Here is a 23,620-nt window from a genome sequence, read left to right on the forward strand (position 1 = left end):
TAAGTCCGGCCCTGTTCAAACATACGAATTATTGAACTGAAAATAATTACGCTCAGATAGATTTTTTAGTAAATTTTATGCTCTACAAGAATCCGCGATGTAAACATTTTTATCGTAAACCGTTTCAAAGTTATGTTAATGGAAATGTTAATGGAAAAAGATTTTTTTGCGTGTTATTTAAATGGTAAACTTTGAATGTTCACCGACACCTTTTAAAAGTAAGCTAAAAATCCTGTCTTCCGGGGATATTTTTTTCTCGATTATTAGGTCCATTTTAACCCATAAATTCCATAGGTTAGTTTTTTTTTGGCTCACCCTACTGCACATGGCTTCGTCCATCAATACCATTAACTTTAGATGCATATTCAGCTTATACTCTCATTACGCTTATTACTAAATCTAGCTGACTTTAAAAATTTGACTTATAGCATACAAGTAACGTTTTTTCGTTTCTATAGATAGGTAACCATTTTTACACGATTGAGTAAAATTATTGCAATCAATGCACTTTTTTCGTTATTATTGTTTGAAGCTACTTCTAACATATCTATTTTTCTAAAAACCCAGGAGTCTATTTGTTTGTTTTTTTTTTGTCATTGGCTGCCTATGTTAATTTAAAAACAATTACGAAAATTTCACGGAAAAAATAGTTGCTTACCACCGGCGGACTCGGTCACGACCAGTCGTTTTGCGTTAATGAGCTTTCGAAAGGTCGCGGACCTCCACTAAGAGTCGCTGCTAGTACAGAACGTTTCGAAATAGCCGGTGCCGTTGGCGGAAAAATGCGTGATCGATGTGACGTCAGAGCGGACTAGGTACGTGATACCGATTCGGAAAAAAAGAGTGCTTTGATGGAAATTTGACTCCTCTGTGGCAATAATTCCAGTATCTGCTTTACCCTTAACTTTATAATCCATTACACACTGGCCGAAAACCAATGTTGTTTTTGTAATACAATTAACCATAATAGCGCGTGGGCGAGTACTTTGGAGCAGGGTGCAAAAAATCATGATTAAAAAAAATAAAAAAATATATGTGCTCTCTGTACGCATATTTTAAGAGACCACTTCACTAGTCCGAAAAGGTGGCGAAATAAGCGTTCGGCATTTAAGTTTTATGTAAACCTGGCTAGGTATTTTTACACAAATGAAGAAGGAAATTAAAGATAAAGGACTATACTATAGTGTGACCAACGGATCTGTAGCTACGGGGTATCGACAGGGGAACGCAGTTGTAAACAAAACACGCCCAATTTCATTCATAAAATAGGTATGGGCGTACGGTGTTATATGAAAATAATGTGTATCATAAATATAATACTCAGATTAATAATTTTTTTCAAAAAACTTTATGCTGTTTGAATCGTTACTGTTGAGTTAGCAGATAAACACTAAAAGCTTTTATTAAAGCTCCCTTAAATATTTTGAATCATTTTATTATTGTGTTGTTAATATAATAGAAGAAATAATTACAGCTGGGGTTGGAACCTTTGGTGTTACACAGCAAAAAAAACACTAAATCAGTACAATACACCAAAACACTTTTAATTTTACACTGACGCACGTTTCGCTAACCATGTCTGCCATCAGCAGATAATCAAGAGTCTTGAGGTATATTTATTTATATATCTGTACTAACTATATTTTTCTATAATACATATTTTAGATATAACTATTTCCAGCAAAAAAATCTTGAAAAATAGTTAACTTTGGTAGCGCAAACAAACATAATTTTACTCACCAGTAGATCCAATATTGCCTATTACACCAGATATGGTATCGCTCCGCCAGCAGTTTTAAAGGTTAGGTCATTGTCTACCCATATGTTTCATCCAAATAGATAATACTTGGCTATATTTTCGAATTTCGCGTATATATTATATATCTCTCTGCAATATAATGGGCCGCATCCATTATTTATATTTACGCCAAAAAATTCATTTGATTTTAATAACCCCTAAGCGTTTCCTTGCAAAGGAAAATTGATTCTTCCTCGCAATTTTTGCAAAAGCTTTCTAATTGCGGGGACGAGTTTGAATTCGAGATAAAATCTATTTTATCAAATTCCTGACCACTTCGAAAAAGTCGTCGAGCTTTTCGGACAGCAGTCTCACGTGGTCCTTTCTCTTCCATAGCTGGATATCATTTTATCGGGGTTAGTTTTCAGCCTTTTTTATCTTCTGTGTGAATTTTTTATAGCCGATACGCTAACTCCGGTATAAAGAAATATCCGCTCAAGTTTCACGTTTAAGCGGCAACTTAAGCGAACTCTCTGTAGCTTCTTCATCGCAAACCCTATTATGAACACAAGGAAATAAACCAAATGAGATTTCATCCACGTTATTATTAACTTACCTATATAAATTAGCTATTATTTCTCTTGTCTGACTATGTAGCGTCTTACCCTTAACAAATTTAAACTTGATATTAATAATTAAAACTACGAACGAAAAACATTATAACAAGATAACAAAACAATAAAATACAACTTAACTATCAAATATACGAAAAATATAGGAATAAAGTTTAGGATAACCGGTATAAAATAATGAAATAAAGTAATAATGATCAAAAAAATGACACCGCCACTGGATATTTCAATAGTATTCAATATTCCTACTCTTTTCAGAAGAGACCGTGAAGTTGGGGATAAAGCAAGCGAATAGGAAAGGCGTAAAAGCCATGGCAAACTCGCGTGGTAACAAATCCTGTGACGTACTCGCCAATCATGTTCGATGAATAGGCGGCCATGCGCGGCGATGCCGGTTTGCCAATGATATCGTTGAAAATCTTCAACTTTCATAATAAGCAGATTATACAGAATGAAAGAAATAAGTTATTAAATAAAACATATCGATCAATATGAACTACGTTAAAATTCCTTAGTAATATACGTCAGAATATATGCTAAACACATTATATATAATAAAAATATATTAAATTTATAGTTCATGTCTGGCAATTTTGCAATTTTATAGATAAACGTGGCAATATCGATTTTTTTCTCGCATTCCTTCCGTAGTTTCAGATCCGCTGGTCAAACAGTATATATCCATATTGGAGCACATTTTTAGACAACTTCTTCATTTTTAAAATTTTGATGTTCAAGCATCAACGAAATATTCCTTATGTTTGGACTAAATTTTCTTTAAAATAAAAACATAATTTAAAATTCCGTTACAATACGAAAAAAGATTGAAGTTTTGTGATTACACTGATATATAATTTATATGATTTTGTAACAAATTGCTCGCTATTTTATAGCAAATGCTGAAGCTCTCCAAATCTTAATCAAGCCTTAATCAAAGCACGTGTGTTTAGTATTTTGGGTGTGGCTTAACACGACAAGATCGGGCTAAGCCTTAGTCAGATTTCTGAAATATAATATATATTTCCTTCGGCCACACACCCGCTTTACCCGATCCCTGAGAGCGACCCGAACAGTACAGCGTAAATAGACTCTTAAGTGAAACTTCTTACTAACAGCTTTTAAATTAAAGGATTTGAAGGAAATGTTTGAAGAAGTGTAGTTTGAAATGTTGAAAAAGTAATAAATTAAAAATTAATAAATAATTCCATTCACTTTCACAAAATTTGTACCAAAATGACCGTCTGATCGTCTATCCGTCTGAGGACTCCATTTGGATACCTCTATCCACTTGCCGAGTATGGTTCAAATCAACTCATAATTAAGAGAAAAATCCTAATGATTTCGTCCATTTAGAGGCATCGCACAGAGGGGATTTTTTCCAAATTCTTGGCCAAAATGATTTTTGTAGCATAAACTTACTATTTCTTTTCGAAACTAGTATTTACATTAAAAGTGAGTCATATTTACTAAGAAAATGTCTATTATACACTTTGATGCTATACAGGGTGACAAAAAATTGCAAAGTTCGAAACAGAGGTAATATTAATTATTAGAAGGAAATATTCAGTAGTTTTCATCTTTAAACATGTATTTTTTGCAAATTGTTCTTATGTTTTTCATTTTCATTACATATAAATTTTAAGGGAGTGTACAACCCCTAAAATATGTTTTATTTTAAAAATTGTTTAATTTTGCAGAAAAATGGTTGAACACGTATTTTCTATCGCTTTTCACCAAAATCAATAGTTTTTTAAATAAAAAATATTTAAGGGGTTGTTCATCCCTTAAAATTTGGGTTTTGAAAAATCCCTACTTATTGAACCTCTACACCTAACAATCTATACGTAAGCCGTAGGGGTGAGACACTTTTGAGATGCACCCGGTATAGTTTGTCATTAATATCAGATGACCCGGTATATTATATACCTACTCTTCGAAAGACTACCACAATGTTTTTTTATTGCGCTTCTATTTATACTGATGGACGGTAATTAACGCTAATTAATGCGCATACGCAATGAAAATTAAAAAAGGGAAAACTATGTTTTCATTAGGTGAAGGTCTTCACATTATTAGTTCTTTACTTCGGCCCATTGTTTTCTTCATCAAGTTGAATTAGCTTTTTTGTAAAAGGAGAAAACGGATATTTAATCACGCAAAAGGAAATTAATTCCTCTTTGGACTTGTGTGAAGAATGCTATAAATAACATATACAGAGACTATTAAGTTTAATAGAGTATTTACATGCTCTGGGAATAGTAATTATAGTATTTACAATGTGTATAAAGCTTGTCGCCCACTTGGCCGTCACGTCCCGTCCCGTTCCGGCCCGTCAAAATACGGATAGGATTAAAACCATGCAAATGAATAGACTATCGCACATTAGCCCGTCACGGCACGGAACGGCGAGTCCGTCGACGGAACAGATTCCAGCTCTCCGACTCTCCCCGTCAAATGACGGCCCGTGCCGGGACGGGCCGGGACGGGCCGGCCAAGTGTGCGTGAAGCCGGCCGTCGCCGGCCGGCGCTGGCCTGCACCAACTTGTGGAAGCCTGTCGATCGCATATACATATGTTTTGCAATTATTTCGGCAGTTGTTGTTGTTGAGTCCGAGAAAGCAGTCCTAAGAAAAAAAATTAAAAATGGACGATGAAAAATTAATTTGTTTAGTACAAAAATATAGGGAAATTTATGATATAACTGATAGTGCTTATCATAACCAGCAACAAAAGGACAACATATGGGAGGAAATCGCTGGAGAAATAAACAGACCCGGTATGTATTTATTTTATTATTTATAAATATATCATATATTTTTTATATATATTCAGCCAAAATCACATTTCAAGGTTTTTTCTTTTGCCTTTTCTTACTATTGCTGTTTGCCATGACACCGACCCGGTCCCATTAAAATAATTTTTAAATTTATTTCTAATCTCTATTGCAACTGTAGTTGAAGATCCGCCTATTCCCGATATATCTCTTAATCCTTGGGGGGATTGGTTATCTTCGTCAGCTTCAGTCCAATGACATGTATCATTTCGAAGAAAATTATGTAAACAACATGTAGCAAGTACAACTTTATCTAGGTGCTCAGGGATAATTTGAAGACGCCTCTGGTAAATACGAAATCTCTTTGTCAAAATTCCAAAAGCATTTTCGGAAACTCGCCTAGCTCTACTAAGTCTATAATTATATATTTTAACGTCCTCGTTATTAAGTATTTCGTTACCTGGATATGGACGCATTACATGTTTTTGCAAAGGAAAAGCCTCATCTCCAACGAAGACGTGGGGCATAATTTCATTAGTGCCAGGTAAAGACTTGTCCTGAGGTAAATCTAAAGTATTTTTCAACAATTTCTTTCCGATTGCTGAATTTGCAAATATTCCCCCATCGCTATTTCGTCCATAGGCGCCGACATCAATAGCAATGAATTTACAATGAGCATCTACAAATGCAAGTAAAACAATACTAAATGTTTTCTTGTAGTTAAAAAATAAGGAGCCACTATTGGGGGGTTTGTCGGTAACTACGTGCTTCCCATCGATGGCAGCAACGCAGTTTGGAAAATTCCACATCTTATTGAACACCCTTTCACTATTTATCCAAGTTTCCTTTGAAGGAGAAGGTATTACCAGTGGTCCCAAATTTTTCCATATTGCATCGCAACATCCATAAACAATTTTACGAACTGTTGTTTCTCCAAGTCGGTAGCTAAACGCAATTGTTCGGAATGTGTCTCCCGTAGCAAAAAACCTAAAAAAAGTAATGAAATAGTTACCAAACCAGTTGAACCAGTTGAAATATTTTAAAATATCATAACTTTTATACCAAGACTGCTATCACGCCCTTTTCATATTTAAGTTTGTAAATAAATACTAGAAATTTCGTAATAAGCTCCAATTGTTAAATTTTTTTAATGTAATGGAGTTTCCTGTCAATAAATAAATGAAATAAAATAAAAACTTGGTCAGACCTTTCTCAGAAATATTTCAAAATAAAATTGACTCTCCTCTCTTTCTAGTACCATTTTTTTTTGTTTTTTTTTTTATTATAGTTACCGAATGCAAGAAAAGATGGAGCACGTTAAGAGATACCTATCGAAAATCTCTTAGGTCTCAGAGAACTAAAAGTGGTGAAGGAGCAAAAAAAAAAAAGATTTGGCGATATGACAAACACATGTCTTTTTTGCGATGTTTTTTAGTAGACAGACAGCAAATTAGTAATGTTGAGCAGTGTGATTCATCAGAAGATGAAACACAGGAGCGGGAAGAAGACAGTAATGTCACAGATGATGTTAGCAGTCCCAGCAGTATTCCAAAAGGTCCTTCTACATCCAAACCTTGCAGTTCTGCCTCTAACACATCTCAAACATCAACTCATAAAGGGTCAAAACAGGCAAAAAAAACACTTTCATCAGCAGAAGTGCTTCATGATTATTTAAAAGAAAAAAACAGTCAAAAAAAAACACCACTAGAAAGACAGAACGCTTCAGATGCTATATCAAAATTTTTTGATTGTATGGCAGAAACAGTTAAAACATTGTCTCCTCAGTTACAAATTGAAGTCAAATCAAAAGTTTTTGCAATAGTTAGTGATGCAGAAATAAAAAATCTAAATTTTAGCCCGATAAGTCCAACCACCAGCCAAAAAGTTACTTTAATTTCTAATCAACCACCTCGATCTACAAATGTTCCTCAACAAAATAGGGTCACAATGCCACAACCACATTTTCACCAGCAACAGCAGCATCAGTTGCCATATCCGCAGCCTCAAACACAGCACTCACCAGCCATATCACCAAAGCCCTTTTCACAATCACAATCACTCTTATCATCATATTCTCAGCAACACATACCATTTGCTTCTGTTCTACAACCTACCACCAGTTTCACCGAACATTTTGATGACAATAACGATGATAATGATCTTACACAGATCTAGAATGCTATTTCGTATTCTATAGTCGGTGGTGTTAGTGACATTAAACACCAAAATATTTCACTTCCGGATACCAGCACCAAATTTTGTTAAAAACAGTTTTTACACATATAAGAGATTGAAAAAACTATCCGAAGACTGGGGGTAAGTCTCCTGTATTTTGGGTGGTTGTAAATATTTTTACACAAACGCCACGGACTATTATGCTTTATATTTAGAACAATTAATATTATTTGTTGGTAATTATCAAAGAATGTTTTTTTATTTCGTTTTTTTTAAGAAAAGAATATTACTTTTGTGCTTTGACATTTATAATAAACATTAATAAGCTAAAATACCGATTTATTACTTACCTTAATGCTACGGCAAGCCTTTCTTCTTTCGATATTGCTCTTCGAAATGAGGAATTTTGAAATGATAAATCAGGCTCTAAAATATCAAGCAGTTCTAGGAATTTATTATGCGACATTCTAAAATATTGAAAAAATTTCTTTTCATCTTCTTTTAAATCGTTAAATAAATGATGGAATTCTCCGAGTTCAGCCCTCTTTTGATTAATGGGATGGACCCACATCTTTCTCTTTATCTTCTTTTTATTTTCTTCTTCTTCTGCCAAAAATGCGGCCGCTACAATAACTTCTTCATCAGAACGTTGCTTTAACACACATAGTGACCCAGTCACTGCTACATGTAAACTAAAATAAAAAGATCTTCGCAACACACGACCGCGACGTGACGGTTTGCCGGTTTCCACCGGAAAAGTGGGCGACCAAGCTCTCCGTCGCCTGCAGGCGACGGGCAGCTACGGTCCGTGCTGTGCCGGACAAGTGGGCGACAAGCTTAAGAGTTATAAATAAATATTCCTAAATATAGCGTCAAAAATAATAATACTATATTGGGTAATGAGTTTTGTAAATAACATATTATGCATGAAATGAAAAGTTGCCAATAAGTCGCGTAGCAATAACTTCAGTATACCATGAGTGTATACCTAATATGCTTTTCCTAGGGTTTTTAGAACCGGAGCTGTTCTTGAGAAACGAGAATTTCTGTGCAACGCTTGTAAGGTACATTTGTTACTAGCTAATTTTTGTTCAATGATCGTGCTGAATGAATCAGCAAGCAAGGGATGGTTTTCCAAATTAAAATCGATAAAAATGGATCGAAAAATGGAAAAAGGTTTTAATAAATTTTATCTAATTTTTTACCTGTGAGATATTACCATTACAACCCATTCTCACAGATTAGCCAGACTATTTTTTTTCTTATCTGCACCACATCTCTCACTAATAGATGTGTCTTTATCGCTGGAAAAAAAGTGCAGTATATTTGTTAATTTCTAGCACATTTTCGACCCCAACCTATCGGAAAATCCCCCTTTACATATACAGGGCGTTTCAAAAAACATGTGCCATCTCTCGCGGGAAGATTCCTCACGTAAAAATAAGATTTATTTTTCATATCAACATAGGTTGGATTCTGCTTGGTTTCCGTAGCTACAGGGTGTTAAAGTCTTAATATTTCTTTGATTTGTTATCATTTTCTTCCAAGCACTTTTAGCGGTTCGAATAAAATTTTGAGGGTAACAGTTACTATAAATGCGACATATTTTAAAGCTAAAAAAGTATCGACATATTCACCAGGGACGTGCATATGGGTTATCATTAGAATATTTTTATAAAAAAAGCATGAACGCCACTGACTTTTTTCTATTGTTAGCAAAAAAACCCTGTATATGAAATTTGCTTGAAATAAGATACCGAATAATTCTATCGGTGTCTATTGCTGACTGGGAAAATAAGTACCAAAAATCTTCACTGCCTATAACTATTTTTTAGATGGCTATCTGTTTTTGAAGCTCCACTTTGACCTTAATTGCCTAACGAAACCTTTTTAATCGGGTCATAAAGCGGCAGAGAAATTTACACGGCGCATCCAACGATTTTTAGTAATTAAATTATTTAACTAATTTGGCACGAATTACAGCTAATTGAGAAATATGACGACGTGGTCGAACCGATCGCTTTTCTAAATTGGTCTCGCCTCTATTTTCAGCTTCAGCAGATCAACAATTTATGTACGTCTAATTGATGTCAAAAAGGTCTAGGCCTCGATTTACATTCGTATTCGTATGTCGTACGTTCTCCTCTCCGCAACAGTACTGTCGATGATAATTTCGAACATCTGTTATTTGATTGTTTACGCGACTAGGTGACTATGATGTCATTTTATTCACATTATTTTATGAAATGACACTATAAAAATGTAGGTTCGATATTTAGGTAACGATGGCTTTTCTAACAAAGCAAATAAACTATTTAAAACTATTTAAAATATCTGTACAGGGTGGGTCAAATTCGACGCTTTTAAATGGAAACACCCTTTTCTATAGGAGATAGACGAAAACTAATATCGGTGTCTGGAGCTCAATTTTCATCAAAAACATGATGGTGAAAACCGTACATTAATATCTGTTACCGTTTCGGAGTTACGGGGTGTTTTTCAAAAACGTGCATTTTTAACAAATCGCTGTAACTTTTTTGCTATGGAAAATTTTGTATTTCTATGAAAACATTTCCAAAGCACCTTTTTACGTAGAATTTAATGGTTTAAGTATAATTTTTTTAAAATTAATAATTTAAGAGTTATCAACAGAAAAATTGATTTTTTATTTGGGACACCCTCTATATTTTTAATTAACTGAAAAGAATTTAAAATTACCTTTCCAAAAATATAACACACTTGATATTTTGTTATAATCCCCTTCGAAATACAGAATTTTTAAAAGTTCGCCACTTTTAACTAGTAGGCTTTGGACCCCTTATTGATGACATGCCCTTAATGGAACTCATGGGACCAGAAGCATATTTTTTCCAGCAAGACGACGCACCGCCTCTGAACGCTGAAGTTATTGGCAAATTTTTGCAGCCAATTTCAAGAATAATTAAATAGCTAACCAAGATCCCAGCCGTTGGCCGTCGAGGCCGCCTGACTTAGTTTAGTGCCCATGGATCTAATCCTTTGGATATATTTGCGGAAGAATAAAGGTTCCTTATTCTTCCGCATAATCTAGACAAGAATTTGAAATACTTAGCAATTATTCGAGGGTATCTTTCACTCCCACTGAGTTAATCAATTCCGCGAGAAATGTTCAAAAACTGCCCCGTCTGTCCATAACAGAAGACGGTCCAACCAAACCAAACACCTGTAGCAAAATCTCATGCATGTCTTATTGGTTTGCTATTTATTTTTATTGATATTAGATATAGTTTAAATGTGTTGATGTTGGTTAAATATATTTTAAATTGTTATAAAATTCTGCATCTCTCATAGCAAATATTATTTTCGTTTTAATTGATGCTCACAGCTAGAATTTTTTTGCATTACAGCCGGTGCCGTTCAAAGCCTACTTATTTAAAGCGGGCGAATTTTTATATACTCTATATCTCGAAGAGGAATCGAGCAAAATATGAAGTATGTTATATTTTTGGAAAGGTAATTTTAAATTCCTTTCAATAAATTAAAAATATACAGGGTGTCCCATATAAAAAATCAAATTTTCGGATAATAATTCTTAAATTATTAATTTAAAAAAAATTATACTTAAACCATTAAATTCTACGTAAAAAGGTACTTTGGAAATGTTTTCATAAAAATACAAAATTACCCATAGCAAAAAAGTTACAGCGATTTGTTAAAAATGTATATTTTTTAAAAACACCCCGTAACTCCGAAACTGTAACAGATATCGATATGCGGTTTTCACCATCATGTTTTTGACAAAAATTGAGCTCCAGACACCGATATTAGTTTTTGTCTATCTCCAATAGAAAAGGGTGTTTCCATTTAAAAGCGTCGAATTTGACCCACCCTGTACAGCTTTTTTTTGTACAGCTTTAGTTTTCAGCAGATACTTACGTCTATTATAAACAGTTGAAGGGCACAGGGGGAGAACACCGTCATTGCATTTTTTGACGAAAAATTATTAAAGTTGGGGGTTCGAACCTTTGGTGTTACAACAGCAATATAGAACACTAAATCACCACAATACACCAAAACGCTTTTACTTTTACACTGGACGCGCGTTTCGCTCATCATCAGCAGACTTATCGTAACTTTGAGAAACACCTCACTGTAGTATTGAGTAATAAAAAGGATTGGGAGGAAGAAAGGTTTGCTCAGCATGTAAAATACCATACCATAACGTGGTATACTGATGCGTCCAAAACCAAAGCAGGGACAGGGATAGCATTATTTGGGTCGAAAACTAAATACTCCGAATCAATGGGCACGATCAGGCAGAAATCTACGCTATCGAAAGATGCGTACAATTTATCTTATAGATAGGAACTGTTGAAAACAGGAAATAGCCATCTTACCCGATAGTCAAGCAGCACTAAACGCGATCAACTTAGTAACCATCAATTTAAAGTTGGTCAAAGAATGTCTAGAGAAACTCTAGACATTACAACAAATTAGGCAAAGGAAATAAAGTCGTCCCAAAAGGAGCGAACGCTAACTGGATTGTTCTATTTTCCAAGCGTGAACCAACTGAAAGCGGAACTGAAGAACCTGGAATGGGTATCCTCCAACGGTTTAAGACACTCGAAAAAGTTCCTCAGAACTTACGACCCAGAAAAATCAAGGATTTTCCTTGATTTAAGTAAGTAAATCTTCGGATTGTTACGGGGTATCTAACAGAAGTGTCTTCTCAACGAACACCTCAGTAGATTGAAGCTGAGAAACAACGGTGATTGCAGATTCTGTAGGGAAAATTGGGAAACACCAGAATACATGATCATTGAGTGTGACAACCGTTCGTACTATAAACTTTGGTACGGCTGATGTCGAAGATGGAGAGCTGACCTCTGTGGAGCCGTTTCAGATACTGGTTTTTGTTAAAGCTCTGAGACTGTATGATGAGTTTTAACTCGTTATAACTCAAGAAAGGGGAACACAATAGATCTGTAAGGTCGCGGTGATTAACTCCCCTCCTAAACATTCTACATTCTAAAAAACTAAAAACTAAAACTAAGATTTTTGTCGAAAATAAACTACACATGTCAATCGGTACATTTGAAGGTGTAGAATCGAAATCCGATTTAATTTGGGGGTGGGGGCTCTATAAGTGTATTCAAAAGTTATATTAAATATTTGCCATGTCGGGGAAGATTCCCGTTATCATCTGGAAAAAAACAGTCATTGTATTGTCGTTTCTTTGTTGCAATCTTTGTTGCAAATAAGCGATTAATATACCACAAATCGTCATATGTTGGGGTCTAATATTCTTTTCCAATTGAAAAACCCCATCGAAAAGGTTCTCAAACAACCACCGAAAAAACAACCTCATCAGATGCGTTGGATGAAAAACTTCATCTCACCAATTCGTGGAAAACCCAAAGGTGTTTTACGAAAATCTCACTCCAATGACCTTTCTGAAGATAGCGGTAATAACTACATCGACGACCCTCCTATTGACGCAGAGACCTCAGTAGAAGGATAGCTGGCGCTTTCATTGATTTTTTTATATTTTTATTAGTATTTTTTTTGGGTTTTATTGCATTTTTTATATTTTTGAGGTTTGCAGTTAAAGTGGTCAAGGACCAAAGGGACTAATATATATATTTTTTTAGTAACATTTCGGTCCCTGTGATCTCATGATCTTCAAGGCTCAATCAATACAAAAAATGCGCAATCATTTTTATTTTTTCTGTTATTACCAACAAGCCACTATTTTCTCTTTTAACATAGCCCTAAAGTGGAGTAAATAGACTCCCAAACGTCATCGAGAAGTTATTTGGTGTTTTTGGTTGTTGCTCTACCTTTACCTAAAAGTTCCAATTGGAATGGATATGACGCAGTGGTGTTTAAAAAAAATAGAATTGCTTTATTTTGTATAGATTTCTTTTCCAATGACGAAAAATCCAGACTTTTTTAAGATTTCAAATTGTAGTGATATGTAGAGACATTATTATCATTCTCTATTATATCAATATATCATAACCCAGACACATGTGATTTTAACGCTAATAAGTACGTAAATCCGAGGAATAACAATTTTAGTCTTGTACTTGAAAGGTAGCCCTAAACTTGTAATGACATAGAGTAATGTCGGGAAAATTACAATTCTTTAGTATTCTAAGGTTTTAAGCCGAGATTATCCGTGAAAGAAGACCACACATGATGTATAGAATTGCTTTTTCTAAGAATAAAACTTTAATTCCTTGTTTGAAGGGTTTAGTATGTTAAGGATAATGGTAAAAATATAATATAACATTATAATATGAAATTATCTTTTAGAGATCATGGTATAAATTAACTAAATTAAAAGCTATTGTTATTTGTATACTATAAGTCAAATTTTTCAAGTTAGCTGATGTTAATATATTATTTTATTATTTCAAGAAAAAGTTAACTATACAGAGTGATCCAGTGTTTCGAATATACCTAAATTCGGATTTTGTTTTTGAAATTATTACACCAATTTATATTGATGTAAATTAATAATTCACACCAATATAAATTAATTATATATAATATATATGTATATATACAGGGTGAGTTTCCTACGATGTTCTCTACGGGTATCTCGAAAACTACTGGAGATAGAGAGTCGGTTAAATGGGGAAAGAATTGCAATTTTATGAGGTCATAAATATGCGCCTTTCAGATTTTTGAAAAAGTTCATGGCTTACTAGATATTTCGAAAAAAACAAATTTCGGCTATTTTAAAAATTGTCCCTAATTCCATTATAAGCTATTTTAGACAAAAAGTTTTCAGATAAAAGTTGTAGATAATCACATCCTTTATGAGAATGTGCCCTCCGTTTTCTTCTAAAGCCTGTCATTTTTGACATATGACAAAAACATATTCTTTTTAAGTGGAAACTATAGTTGGCCATGACTTCATAAAAAGCGCGTTTCATAAAAACCATTTTTTAAGGTTTTCAGCGATATAAGCTATAATATGTTTTCTTCGAAAAATTACAGAGTTATAGCCAATTCTTATCATTTTTAAACAATTTCATTTAGTTAGCCATGGAAACAAGTTTAATCGCCTTTGCTCTCAGAAATGTGAAGCTGTCACATCCAAACTTCGTAAATTAAAATAAGCGAAAATTGTAAATATGAATTTTACAAATGAAGAAAAGCGTGTAGGATTATTGGTTCAACTTTTCTTGACCATACATTTTCGAGGATACGTTGACCGGTGATTGTTACGTTTTTTAGAGAACGGTTTTCAAGACATGTTAGGAATGTTAAATTTAATTATAGTCAATTCTTATCTTTTTTGACTAATTTCTATTAGACTGCATGGTATTCTTATTCTGTTATGGTTTATAACTTATAAAAAGTCACAATATATTACTAAACGGTTCCTTACAATTTACATTGAACAAACTAAAACTTAAAAAAAATAATATCACTGCATACACTTTAAGTTATTTTACAAAATGTTCAAAAAATCCGACATTGTTTTGAGTTGTATCTTTTTAAAACTGAATTACTGCCAATTCTCATAGAAGGACCGGTCAACTCAAAGACATTATAAAGATAGACCGAACATCTCATTCATAAATACTCGTTGGAAGTGTATCAAACATCCCAATGTGTCAAACAAGGACAGAAGAGACAGAGAAGTCTAAAATTTCCGACCCCGGCAACTAGGCGCATTTGGATTGTTCTAATGGCCAGTGGCGTATCGTTTTTTGGAAGAAATTTAATTAGTAAAGTAAAAGTAAATTAATTAGTAAAATTTTTTCTCCATATTAATATACTGCGTTAACACTTTTTCGTCAGATGAGTTTTGTTATAAGGTCTAATATAATAATATAATTAATATCCCATATATACTTATGTTGAAACGTTAGTAGGTGGTTTTCGAAAGTCGCTTCAACGTCGATTTTCAATTTAAACTTTCAGTTACTTCTATATAAACTTTCAGTTACTTTTGAATATTTACAGGGTGACTCAAGTTTCTGAAACAGTTCTATATTAGGTTTGTGGTTGGTGACTTTCCTTTCAATTTTTTTTTCAGAATATGGAGGCAATGGAAAAGCACATTTTAGATATTTTTGTAAACATAGGTGGCCGGAACATATTTTCAAACTAAAGTTGTAGATTTGCCATTAAATTTCCATTCCAGAAATACCTACGGTTGCCACCTGTCCTTTTTTGAAAACGACAGTCCTTTTTTGGAATAACTTGTCCTTTTGACTTTTTTTGACTTAAAAAGTCATTTTTATTTACGTATTTTCCTCTGAGAAACTTATTTACAGCAAACAGAAATATTCTTTTTCGTCCAAATTTAATTAGAGATGTTATAAAACTTATAAATAAATTTTTCTTGTTTAGAATAGGCAACATTATTTAGAACTTCCTGTTTAATCTCAAATGATAGTTTAGGTTTTAGTTTTAGCTTTTCTGATCTTAAAAGAACTTTTCAAAATTAGTAATTAGTAACGATTTAGTTATAGTTCGCAATCGATAGCTTCCTATGAAGTATTGTGTAATAGTTGTTTAATCTTGTATTATTAATAACTTCCTATACCTAAAATCAATATTTAATGAGAAAATTGTGTTTTTTTGAAAATATAAGACAATATTTGACTTTCGGTCTTCTTCTTGTATTATGATGGCTCTGATACGAGGCAATTACCTTTTAGTCTCTCAATAGAAGGCATTTATCATTAAATGTATCAAATCTGTGTGCTACCAGTATGGGATTTCTGTCGCAAAATAATGAATATTACGTTTATTTACAAACCCATTACTTTTAAAGGTAGCTTCATCAGACAATCAAATTTTAGTTTAATGTCTCAATTTTCATGAACTGTATTAAGCATATGTATTGCGGTTTGAATCACCCTGTATGTTGACAAAAATATTTTGAAAATGTGCGTTACAATGGCCCCCATCTTATGAAAAAATTGAAATAAAATCACAAACCAAAAACGTAATAGGTAAAAAAGCTTTTTGGAGGCCTGGGTCACTTTGTATATAGGTATGTATAAAACTAGTAGCCTAAAAATTATTTAGAGCAACGTTTATATTCAAATTTGTTATGATCTACAACAGTTAGGTAGTAATTGAGACGAATTATAATTCAATTACCGGCTACTACGTTCTTGTTTTAATAGATAAAAATTCAACAAATATAATTAGAAATTATTTTAATTGTAAGGGGCTCCCTTGTGGGACGCCTATGTACAATTATGGCGGAAATTTGTACCTACCTGTGAAAAGACAAATTCGGGTAATTTGAGCTTATTTTTCCACACACTTGACACTGTCGTACCATATTGAAAATTCGGAGATTCAAAAGTACGTTAAACAAAAACAAAAACTACTGAAAAATACTGAAAAGTTCACTTCGGACTTGATTCCGACTTCAAACACACCGTAAGGTAAACGTAGTACGCTATAACGGACCAAGGGCCGTCGCGAGGGGTGGTGGGACGGACGGCTCATTTTCATTCTGGAAGACTAGCAGCGACGTTGCCAATAGTTCTAGACGCTTCAGCATATTAAACAGTAAACATGTCCTTTAATAGTAACGCATATATCCTCTGGTTAATAACATATTATTACGCATGCTTCTTTAAAAATAAACTATTAATTTAATTAAGAAATTGAGATTTATTGATATCCAGTGAAGGTTTTAAAGTCACCTTTTCTGCAAATCAAAGTAGATAGGCGCAAATTTGAGATGTGGCAATGTTGCCTTCTCTATCTCAGTTGGTTTTTACAGTACGTAGACAACCTCCGATTGTTTGATCGGGTTAAAATTCACAATGTGATATCTGTTCTTCCTAAATCTATGGGTCAACTTAATTAAACTTCTCTAGTACCGCCACTCGATTGAACTTATTTCCATGGCTAACTAAGTGAAATTGTTTAAAAATGATAAGAATTGGCTATAACTCAGTAATTTTTCGAAGAAAACATATTATAGCTTATATCGCTGAAAAGCTTAAAATGGCGTTTTTTATGAAGTCATGGCCAACTATGGTTTCCATTTAAAAAAAAAACATATGTTTGTGTCATGTCAAAAATGACAGGCTATAGAAGAAAACAGAGGACACAGTCTTATAAAGAATGTGATTATCTACAACTTTTATCTGAAAACTTTTTGTCTAAAATAGCTTATAATGGAATTAGGGACAATTTTTAAAATAGCCAAAATTTGTTTTTTTAAATATCTAGTAAGCCATGAACTTTTTCAAAAATCTGAAAGGCGCATATTTATGACTCCACAAAACTGCAATTCTTTCCCCATTAACCGACTCTCTATCTCCAGTAGTTTCCGAGATACCCATAGAAAACAACGTAGGAAACTCACCCTGTATAATATATTATAAATATATTATTGCATTGTGATATTCAGAATTCGTTCAGAAAAAATCTTCTATAATTTAAAAAATATAACTCATATACATACAGGGTGTCCCAGAAATAAGTGCAAGTATTTTAACTGGTAGTATAGTTCGACCCCAGAAACACGCCCATGAAGTTTTTTTTTGCGAAAAAAATGTTGAAAATGTTATACTTCTCTTGACATTTTCCGGGAAATATTGAAAAACTTTGTTCAGTTGCCGGAAATTTATTTATAGTGCTTCGAGAAAATGCAATGCTGCCACCTACTACGTTACTCACATTCTGTAAGTTTATAAGTTATAAGTTCACATTTTTAAATTTCTTTAAAAACAACCTAAATTAATTTTATTCACTGTAGATTTTTAATCATTTTAGATTACTATTAAGTATAGTGCAACATCTATACTATATTTTAAATACCTCTTTTACAGTTCAGTAAACTAAAATAACGAAACTAAATAATGAACAATTATAGCAGCTTTTCAAAAGTGCAGAATCAGCGCCTTCTATTAGATATGTAAATAGTCAACGTTTGGCCTACATTTAAACAGATCAGCTGATGGAATTTTTAGGTTATCCAATTCATTTGAGATTTTACTCATAACAGTAGACCTCTAACAAAACTAAAAAATATAGACAAATGTAAGGTAAGCCTGTAAAATACTTTTATTATTCAAATAGAATATCACTATTTTGCTGTTTATTCACAAAAAGAAGAGGGTGAGATAGAAAAACAGAGTCGAAGTCCTGTTTTCTAATGTTAGGTGAGGTTTTTACTTTTAATCTGAATTTTCCAAGTCGATTTAAATCTTTCTAGTCGATGTGTCAACACTGGGCGTCGAACAAGCTGAGATTCTGGTAATTGCTTTGTATTTGCGGCTGATTATCGATTGCTGCCGGCTGCTCTCAAAATTAGTAGTGGGAACTATCGAATGAATACTATCGAAACATTCGATAGTTGCAATTCATTCGAATAATTCGATAGTAAGAAAACATTCGTTGAAAACTATTCGAATAAAAATTATCGAATAGATCCGTCATCTGCCTTGAAATATTGTATTCTAGTAATTCGGCAGCAAAAACCATTCATTTATAAAATTCATTCATTTATGAAATACATTTATTCGTCAGGATCGATTATATTAACTGAATTTTAGTTGTCGCCCGGCGACGTAGGTTTCTTTCCGAGAAACCCGACAGCGGTCGGTGGCAATGCTATGAAAGAAGCCGGCATCTTTGATTTTTTGCGGAGTCAGATATAGATAAGGACACATTATTTTTTTATTGAGGTGCTAGTATTTACACAGAAAATACATTATGAAGGGCGCTGTTGCCATATTTTGGTATTAGTTGATATTAGCAAAGAATATTATTGTTTGGCTTTAGTTAGTTAGGGATAGTATGTCTATATATTCTGCATTTTTTTATTAATATTCTGTTGTTACACTGCAATAATACTTGTTATTTTGGATGTAAGAAAATGATTTTTAATGTTTTTAAGCAAAGACTGGTTTAATAAATAATAATAACAGCAATAATTTGTTATACCTATTAACAACAAAATTTAAAATAATTTAATATAAATATTTTTTTTTAGTAGTAGCAAAATATAAACAACAAATTAGATGTCAAAATTATTTATATTAGATCCTATTTAAAATAATATAGTCTCTAAATTTTTGGCAACGTTGGTTTATTAAATAATAATAATTACAGAACTAATTTGTTATATTAACAACAAATTTTAAAATCATGAAATATAAACATTTATGAATTTTCTAAGCATGCAGTGTAATGGAACGAAAATATAAATAAAAAAATTAGAAATCAAAATTATTTATATTAGGTGCTTTATATTACTATTTAAAAATTATATTTACTTTTACTGGCATTTACTTTAAAAAATAAATGAAATATTTCTTCTCGCAAAAACTACATGTAAGAGAATTAGCATAAACAAAATACAAACATCGTTATTTTTTTTTTTTTAAATTGACACGTGTAAAACTTTCATTTTAATTTTCTCACCCCATAGTTTGAGTTCGATAACCATTTACTTAACCACATTACTTAAATATGATTATTAAGTTCAACTAATTCATATTATTAAAACATCTAAAATACAAATATGTATTTTAAAATTAATTCAAAGTGCATATCATCTCTTAAAATTGCTTGCTACTTCTCAAAATTTCCCATTAAAAAATAGACCATATACCATATAAAATTAAATAATTGAAAGATCGGACTACGGAAAACCACACAAATTTTCGGAAAAAATTTTGACCACCTGCACATGCACACAATCGTCAATAAATAAAATTAAAAAATAACTACTATTTTAGTATTTTAACTATTTTAATAAACGCAAAAATAGCACAGTATTTATACGGCGAAGTTATAAAAATTTGGAAGAACTAATAATGCCACTGACGCATACAAAAATCAAACGAATACTAAATTTCATTTTTCATTTATCAAAAGCATTCGATAGTCGTGGCGCAACGATAACCATTTGGTCGCACGGCAAGGTTGTCACATATGCTTTAGTATACAAATGAATGAATGATTTTATTCGAATAAAACCATTCGATAGTTGAAATCATTCATTAATTAACCATTCGATAGTCTAATTCATTCGATAGTTCCCATCGCTACTCAAAATGTTGCCATTATTTTTTAAAATTGTTAAAGTTAAATAACTCGGTTATTATCAATTTATTTTAAAAATAGTAAAGAGAATATATTTCTTCAAGGCCAGATCTACCACCCCTTAAAATACTTGCACTTATTTCTGGGACACCCTGTACAATAGAAAAATAATCCGTATTTTTTCGTTTTTTTTTCTGAAAAGGGTGGAAATATTGACAAAACCGCAAATAATAATACGAAATTTATCTATATTAAACCTACCGTTGTTCTGTTTGTTTTGTTTTATCGTGCGATGACATAATAGGTCCCGATGGGTGATTGATAAAAAGCACAATCGAAAGATTAATCGAGTATTTTAGCTCTAATTCAAGCGACGTAACGGACGATTTTTGTCTTTGTGTTGTTTGTTCGTTCGGTCATCCTGGAGTTATCTCAAACGCAGCCTACATTGTGTTTCGCCATTTTGTAAATTACAAATTTGGCCGTCTAGATTTAAAGGTAATTCAATTTTATCTCTACTCCTTTGTAATTTCAACGAATACGGGTGATATTGATCGATTCACAATGATTATCGTGTCGAAAATTTATGAAATTATTTCTTTGTTGATATGACTTTGTTGTACTAAAAAATACATTTATTTTTTTAAATTCTTTTATTAATTCATGGTTTAAACAATGAGAAATAAATAAATAAATAAATAAATGCCTTTATTGTCAAAAAATTTTTCAATTTGTAGACAAAGGTAAACTAACAAACAAAGTAGAAAAAAAAACAAGATACACAAACAAACAAACAAAAGATAATACAAAACATTATATAAATAATATTTTCAGTCTTATTGTTAAAATAAACATTTATAAATGTTTACAATGTCAAAGAACAAAAAATTTAAAATAATATTCAAAAAAACAAATCGGTATTTTAAAAAGTAAGTTGAAGTAAAATAATCGAAGGTCTTTTTTGCAATATTTTTGCTCTTTTTCAATTTTTCTGTAGATTTTTCTGTAGGCCACCTTCTTTGAGCCCTTAAAACCCAAAAATCTCGTAAAAATGTAGAGTTCAAGACTCTTCAACTATAGAGGTTAATTTGTAGCTCGTGTAATTTCCTACAAATTGATAGTTTTTATTTTTATGATTTTAGTCATAGATTTTGTTGTTAATTTTTTTTCCAAAAAAATGAGGTGACCATTTAATTTTTATCATAACTTTTAATTTTTCAAGCACTTTAAAAACGGTCATATTCATTTTCTTCGAAAAATGTGTTCGTTCGCCATTATTTTACAGTAAAAGGTTGCAATTTAGTTTTAGAAAAATAAAAAATCGCTTTTACAGAGTGATAATTCCACTATTATTACATCTACATCTACGGTAATGAACAAAAAATGAGTCGATTCGTTATTCCAAAAGCTTCATTTGCTTTATATGAGTTTTGCGATAAAACGCAAGGTTTTCGAGTTATTTTTAAAAAATGGCAGAAAAATGCAGTTTTTAGATGAAATCAACATTTTCAATCCTAAATAACTCGGAAAATATTAATTTTTTGAAAAAATGTTATAGAACATTTTTTGCTTAGAATTCATCCCTTTATTGATTTTTGCAATTAAAATGGGTGATTTATTTTTCTCCCCCGAGAAGGGGTGGCACTCACTTCCAGGGTGAAACTCGGGGTGAAAGCACACATCGCTGCTATGTAACTTTCGTTTCTTACAGGTTACTTTTGTTTCTTACATTTCTTAGGTTATCTCTATTCATTGTTAAAATTTCACGTCAATCGGTGCAGGTATCAAGAATTCGGAGATAATACCCTATTTTTATCCTCGTTTACTGGCCTATTTCTCAAGAAAAGGCATTATTTCTGGAGGTTCACGTGCACAGGTGCCCTTATGGAGGAGCCGCCACTGAGTTTCAGTAAACTTATATATCATACTGTTCTTTTACGTTCTAAATAGCTGTGTTCTAAATGACTTAATTAGTCAATGAAAATATCTTTAATTGAGCTCCATTCAAGCCGCATAAGCCGAAAGAGTAAAGAAGCGTAACAGGTCCTGCTGTTCCGATGACCACCAAACCGATATATAAATACCACGGTTTTTTGATTAATGACGGACTCATTTTTTCTTCTCGGCCTACTCGATAAAAAGAAACGGAATCCAGCGGCTGCCAGATGTCGGACAAAGATCGGACTGTCCATTGAACTTGTGTGTCTTTTTCCCATTCGAATTAAGGCCTCTATCACCTGTTTGGTTTGTGTTGGGAAAGATCAGAAATTCTTTATATGTATATGTTCCAAATAGTATGCCGTATGATCGAAAAAAAAAACGTTAAGTTGGCTTGGAAATGACAATGACATTTTCTATATAACAGTTTACTATATCAGCGATCTTCAAGCTATTAACGTTTCTTTTCGATTTTATGATATTACGTAATGAGTGTTGTAAAAAGCCTATCGGCGAACATCGCATCGAGATGCCCCACTATGTTTGTACCCTAATGTGGAAAACTCTCTCGGAAACTGTTCTTCGCTATTTCTAAGTTTCAAATTTATTCTACAATAAGCAGTTAAACGGCGCGGCGGTTCTTGCAACGATTTTGTTGCACCATATAAATATATTAAATATCGTATACAAGGTGTCCCAGGCCGAGCGTGCATTAGAAGTTTCTGGAGAACTACAATATCTAGATCGGATATTTTTTGCACATCAAAGATTTTTTTTAATATGGCGGCACTTGCGGAAATACCGGAAGTCGACACAGTTGACAGCAGCTTTCTTATTATAAATGGGTGCCCCCTTTTTTTATTACATACTTAAATTCTCTGTAAAATTCTACGGATATTGATGTTAAATACTCTACATATATTTAACATTAACCGTTTTTGAGAAAAAAAAATTATTTAAATTTTTGAACGGAAAAAACTGCCTGTCAAAAAAATTATGTAGCCTAAAAGCATAGACAAACAAATAAAAAGAGACTGACAAATATCATGGTAAAGAGTGGGACCGCGTTCCCGTAGCGCAACTCAGAATAACAATTTTGAAACCAATTAGCAGGACCATGGCAGGACGTACGTCTTTATTGCTATCTTTCTTTATTATGTGTGCTTTATATGAAAAAGAAAGAGATAGGTATACAACGTATCGTAATACATTATCGCACATTCTGGCTGGCGGAAAATTTAAATTAGCCTTTATTAGTAGTATTCTTTCATTCTGAAACTGAAAATTTTCACTTAAACTGATTTACTCCCTATACCACGTAAAGGGAACGTGGTGTAGG

General features: G+C 32.7%; 2 protein-coding genes across 2 annotated transcripts in view; both read left to right on the forward strand.

The window, feature by feature from the left end:
• LOC115889727 (serine/threonine-protein kinase tricorner-like) overlaps window positions 1–23,620 on the forward strand; it is a 465,046-nt gene that overhangs the window by 164,564 nt on the left and 276,862 nt on the right. The window lies entirely within an intron of this gene.
• Window positions 4,658–7,959, forward strand: LOC115889725 (transcription factor Adf-1-like). The gene is made up of 2 exons (XM_030909792.1): window positions 4,658–5,145; window positions 6,431–7,959. The coding sequence occupies exons 1-2, from the start codon at window positions 5,013–5,015 to the stop codon at window positions 7,315–7,317; spliced, it is 1,020 nt and encodes a 339-aa protein (XP_030765652.1). The 5' UTR covers window positions 4,658–5,012; the 3' UTR covers window positions 7,318–7,959.

Source organism: Sitophilus oryzae, unplaced genomic scaffold, assembly GCF_002938485.1.
Source record: "Sitophilus oryzae breed Bouriz unplaced genomic scaffold, Soryzae_2.0 scaffold_845_pilon_pilon, whole genome shotgun sequence".
In the NCBI taxonomy this organism is placed as follows: domain Eukaryota; kingdom Metazoa; phylum Arthropoda; class Insecta; order Coleoptera; family Curculionidae; genus Sitophilus; species Sitophilus oryzae.

Bases quoted from the DNA above. Each gene is read 5' to 3' on its own strand.
- LOC115889725 (XM_030909792.1), top strand. From the start codon at position 5,013: ATGGACGATGAAAAATTAATTTGTTTAGTACAAAAATATAGGGAAATT. The intron at 5,146-6,430 runs GTATGTATTTAT...TTTTTATTATAG, and splicing joins TGGAGAAATAAACAGACCCG to TTACCGAATGCAAGAAAAGA.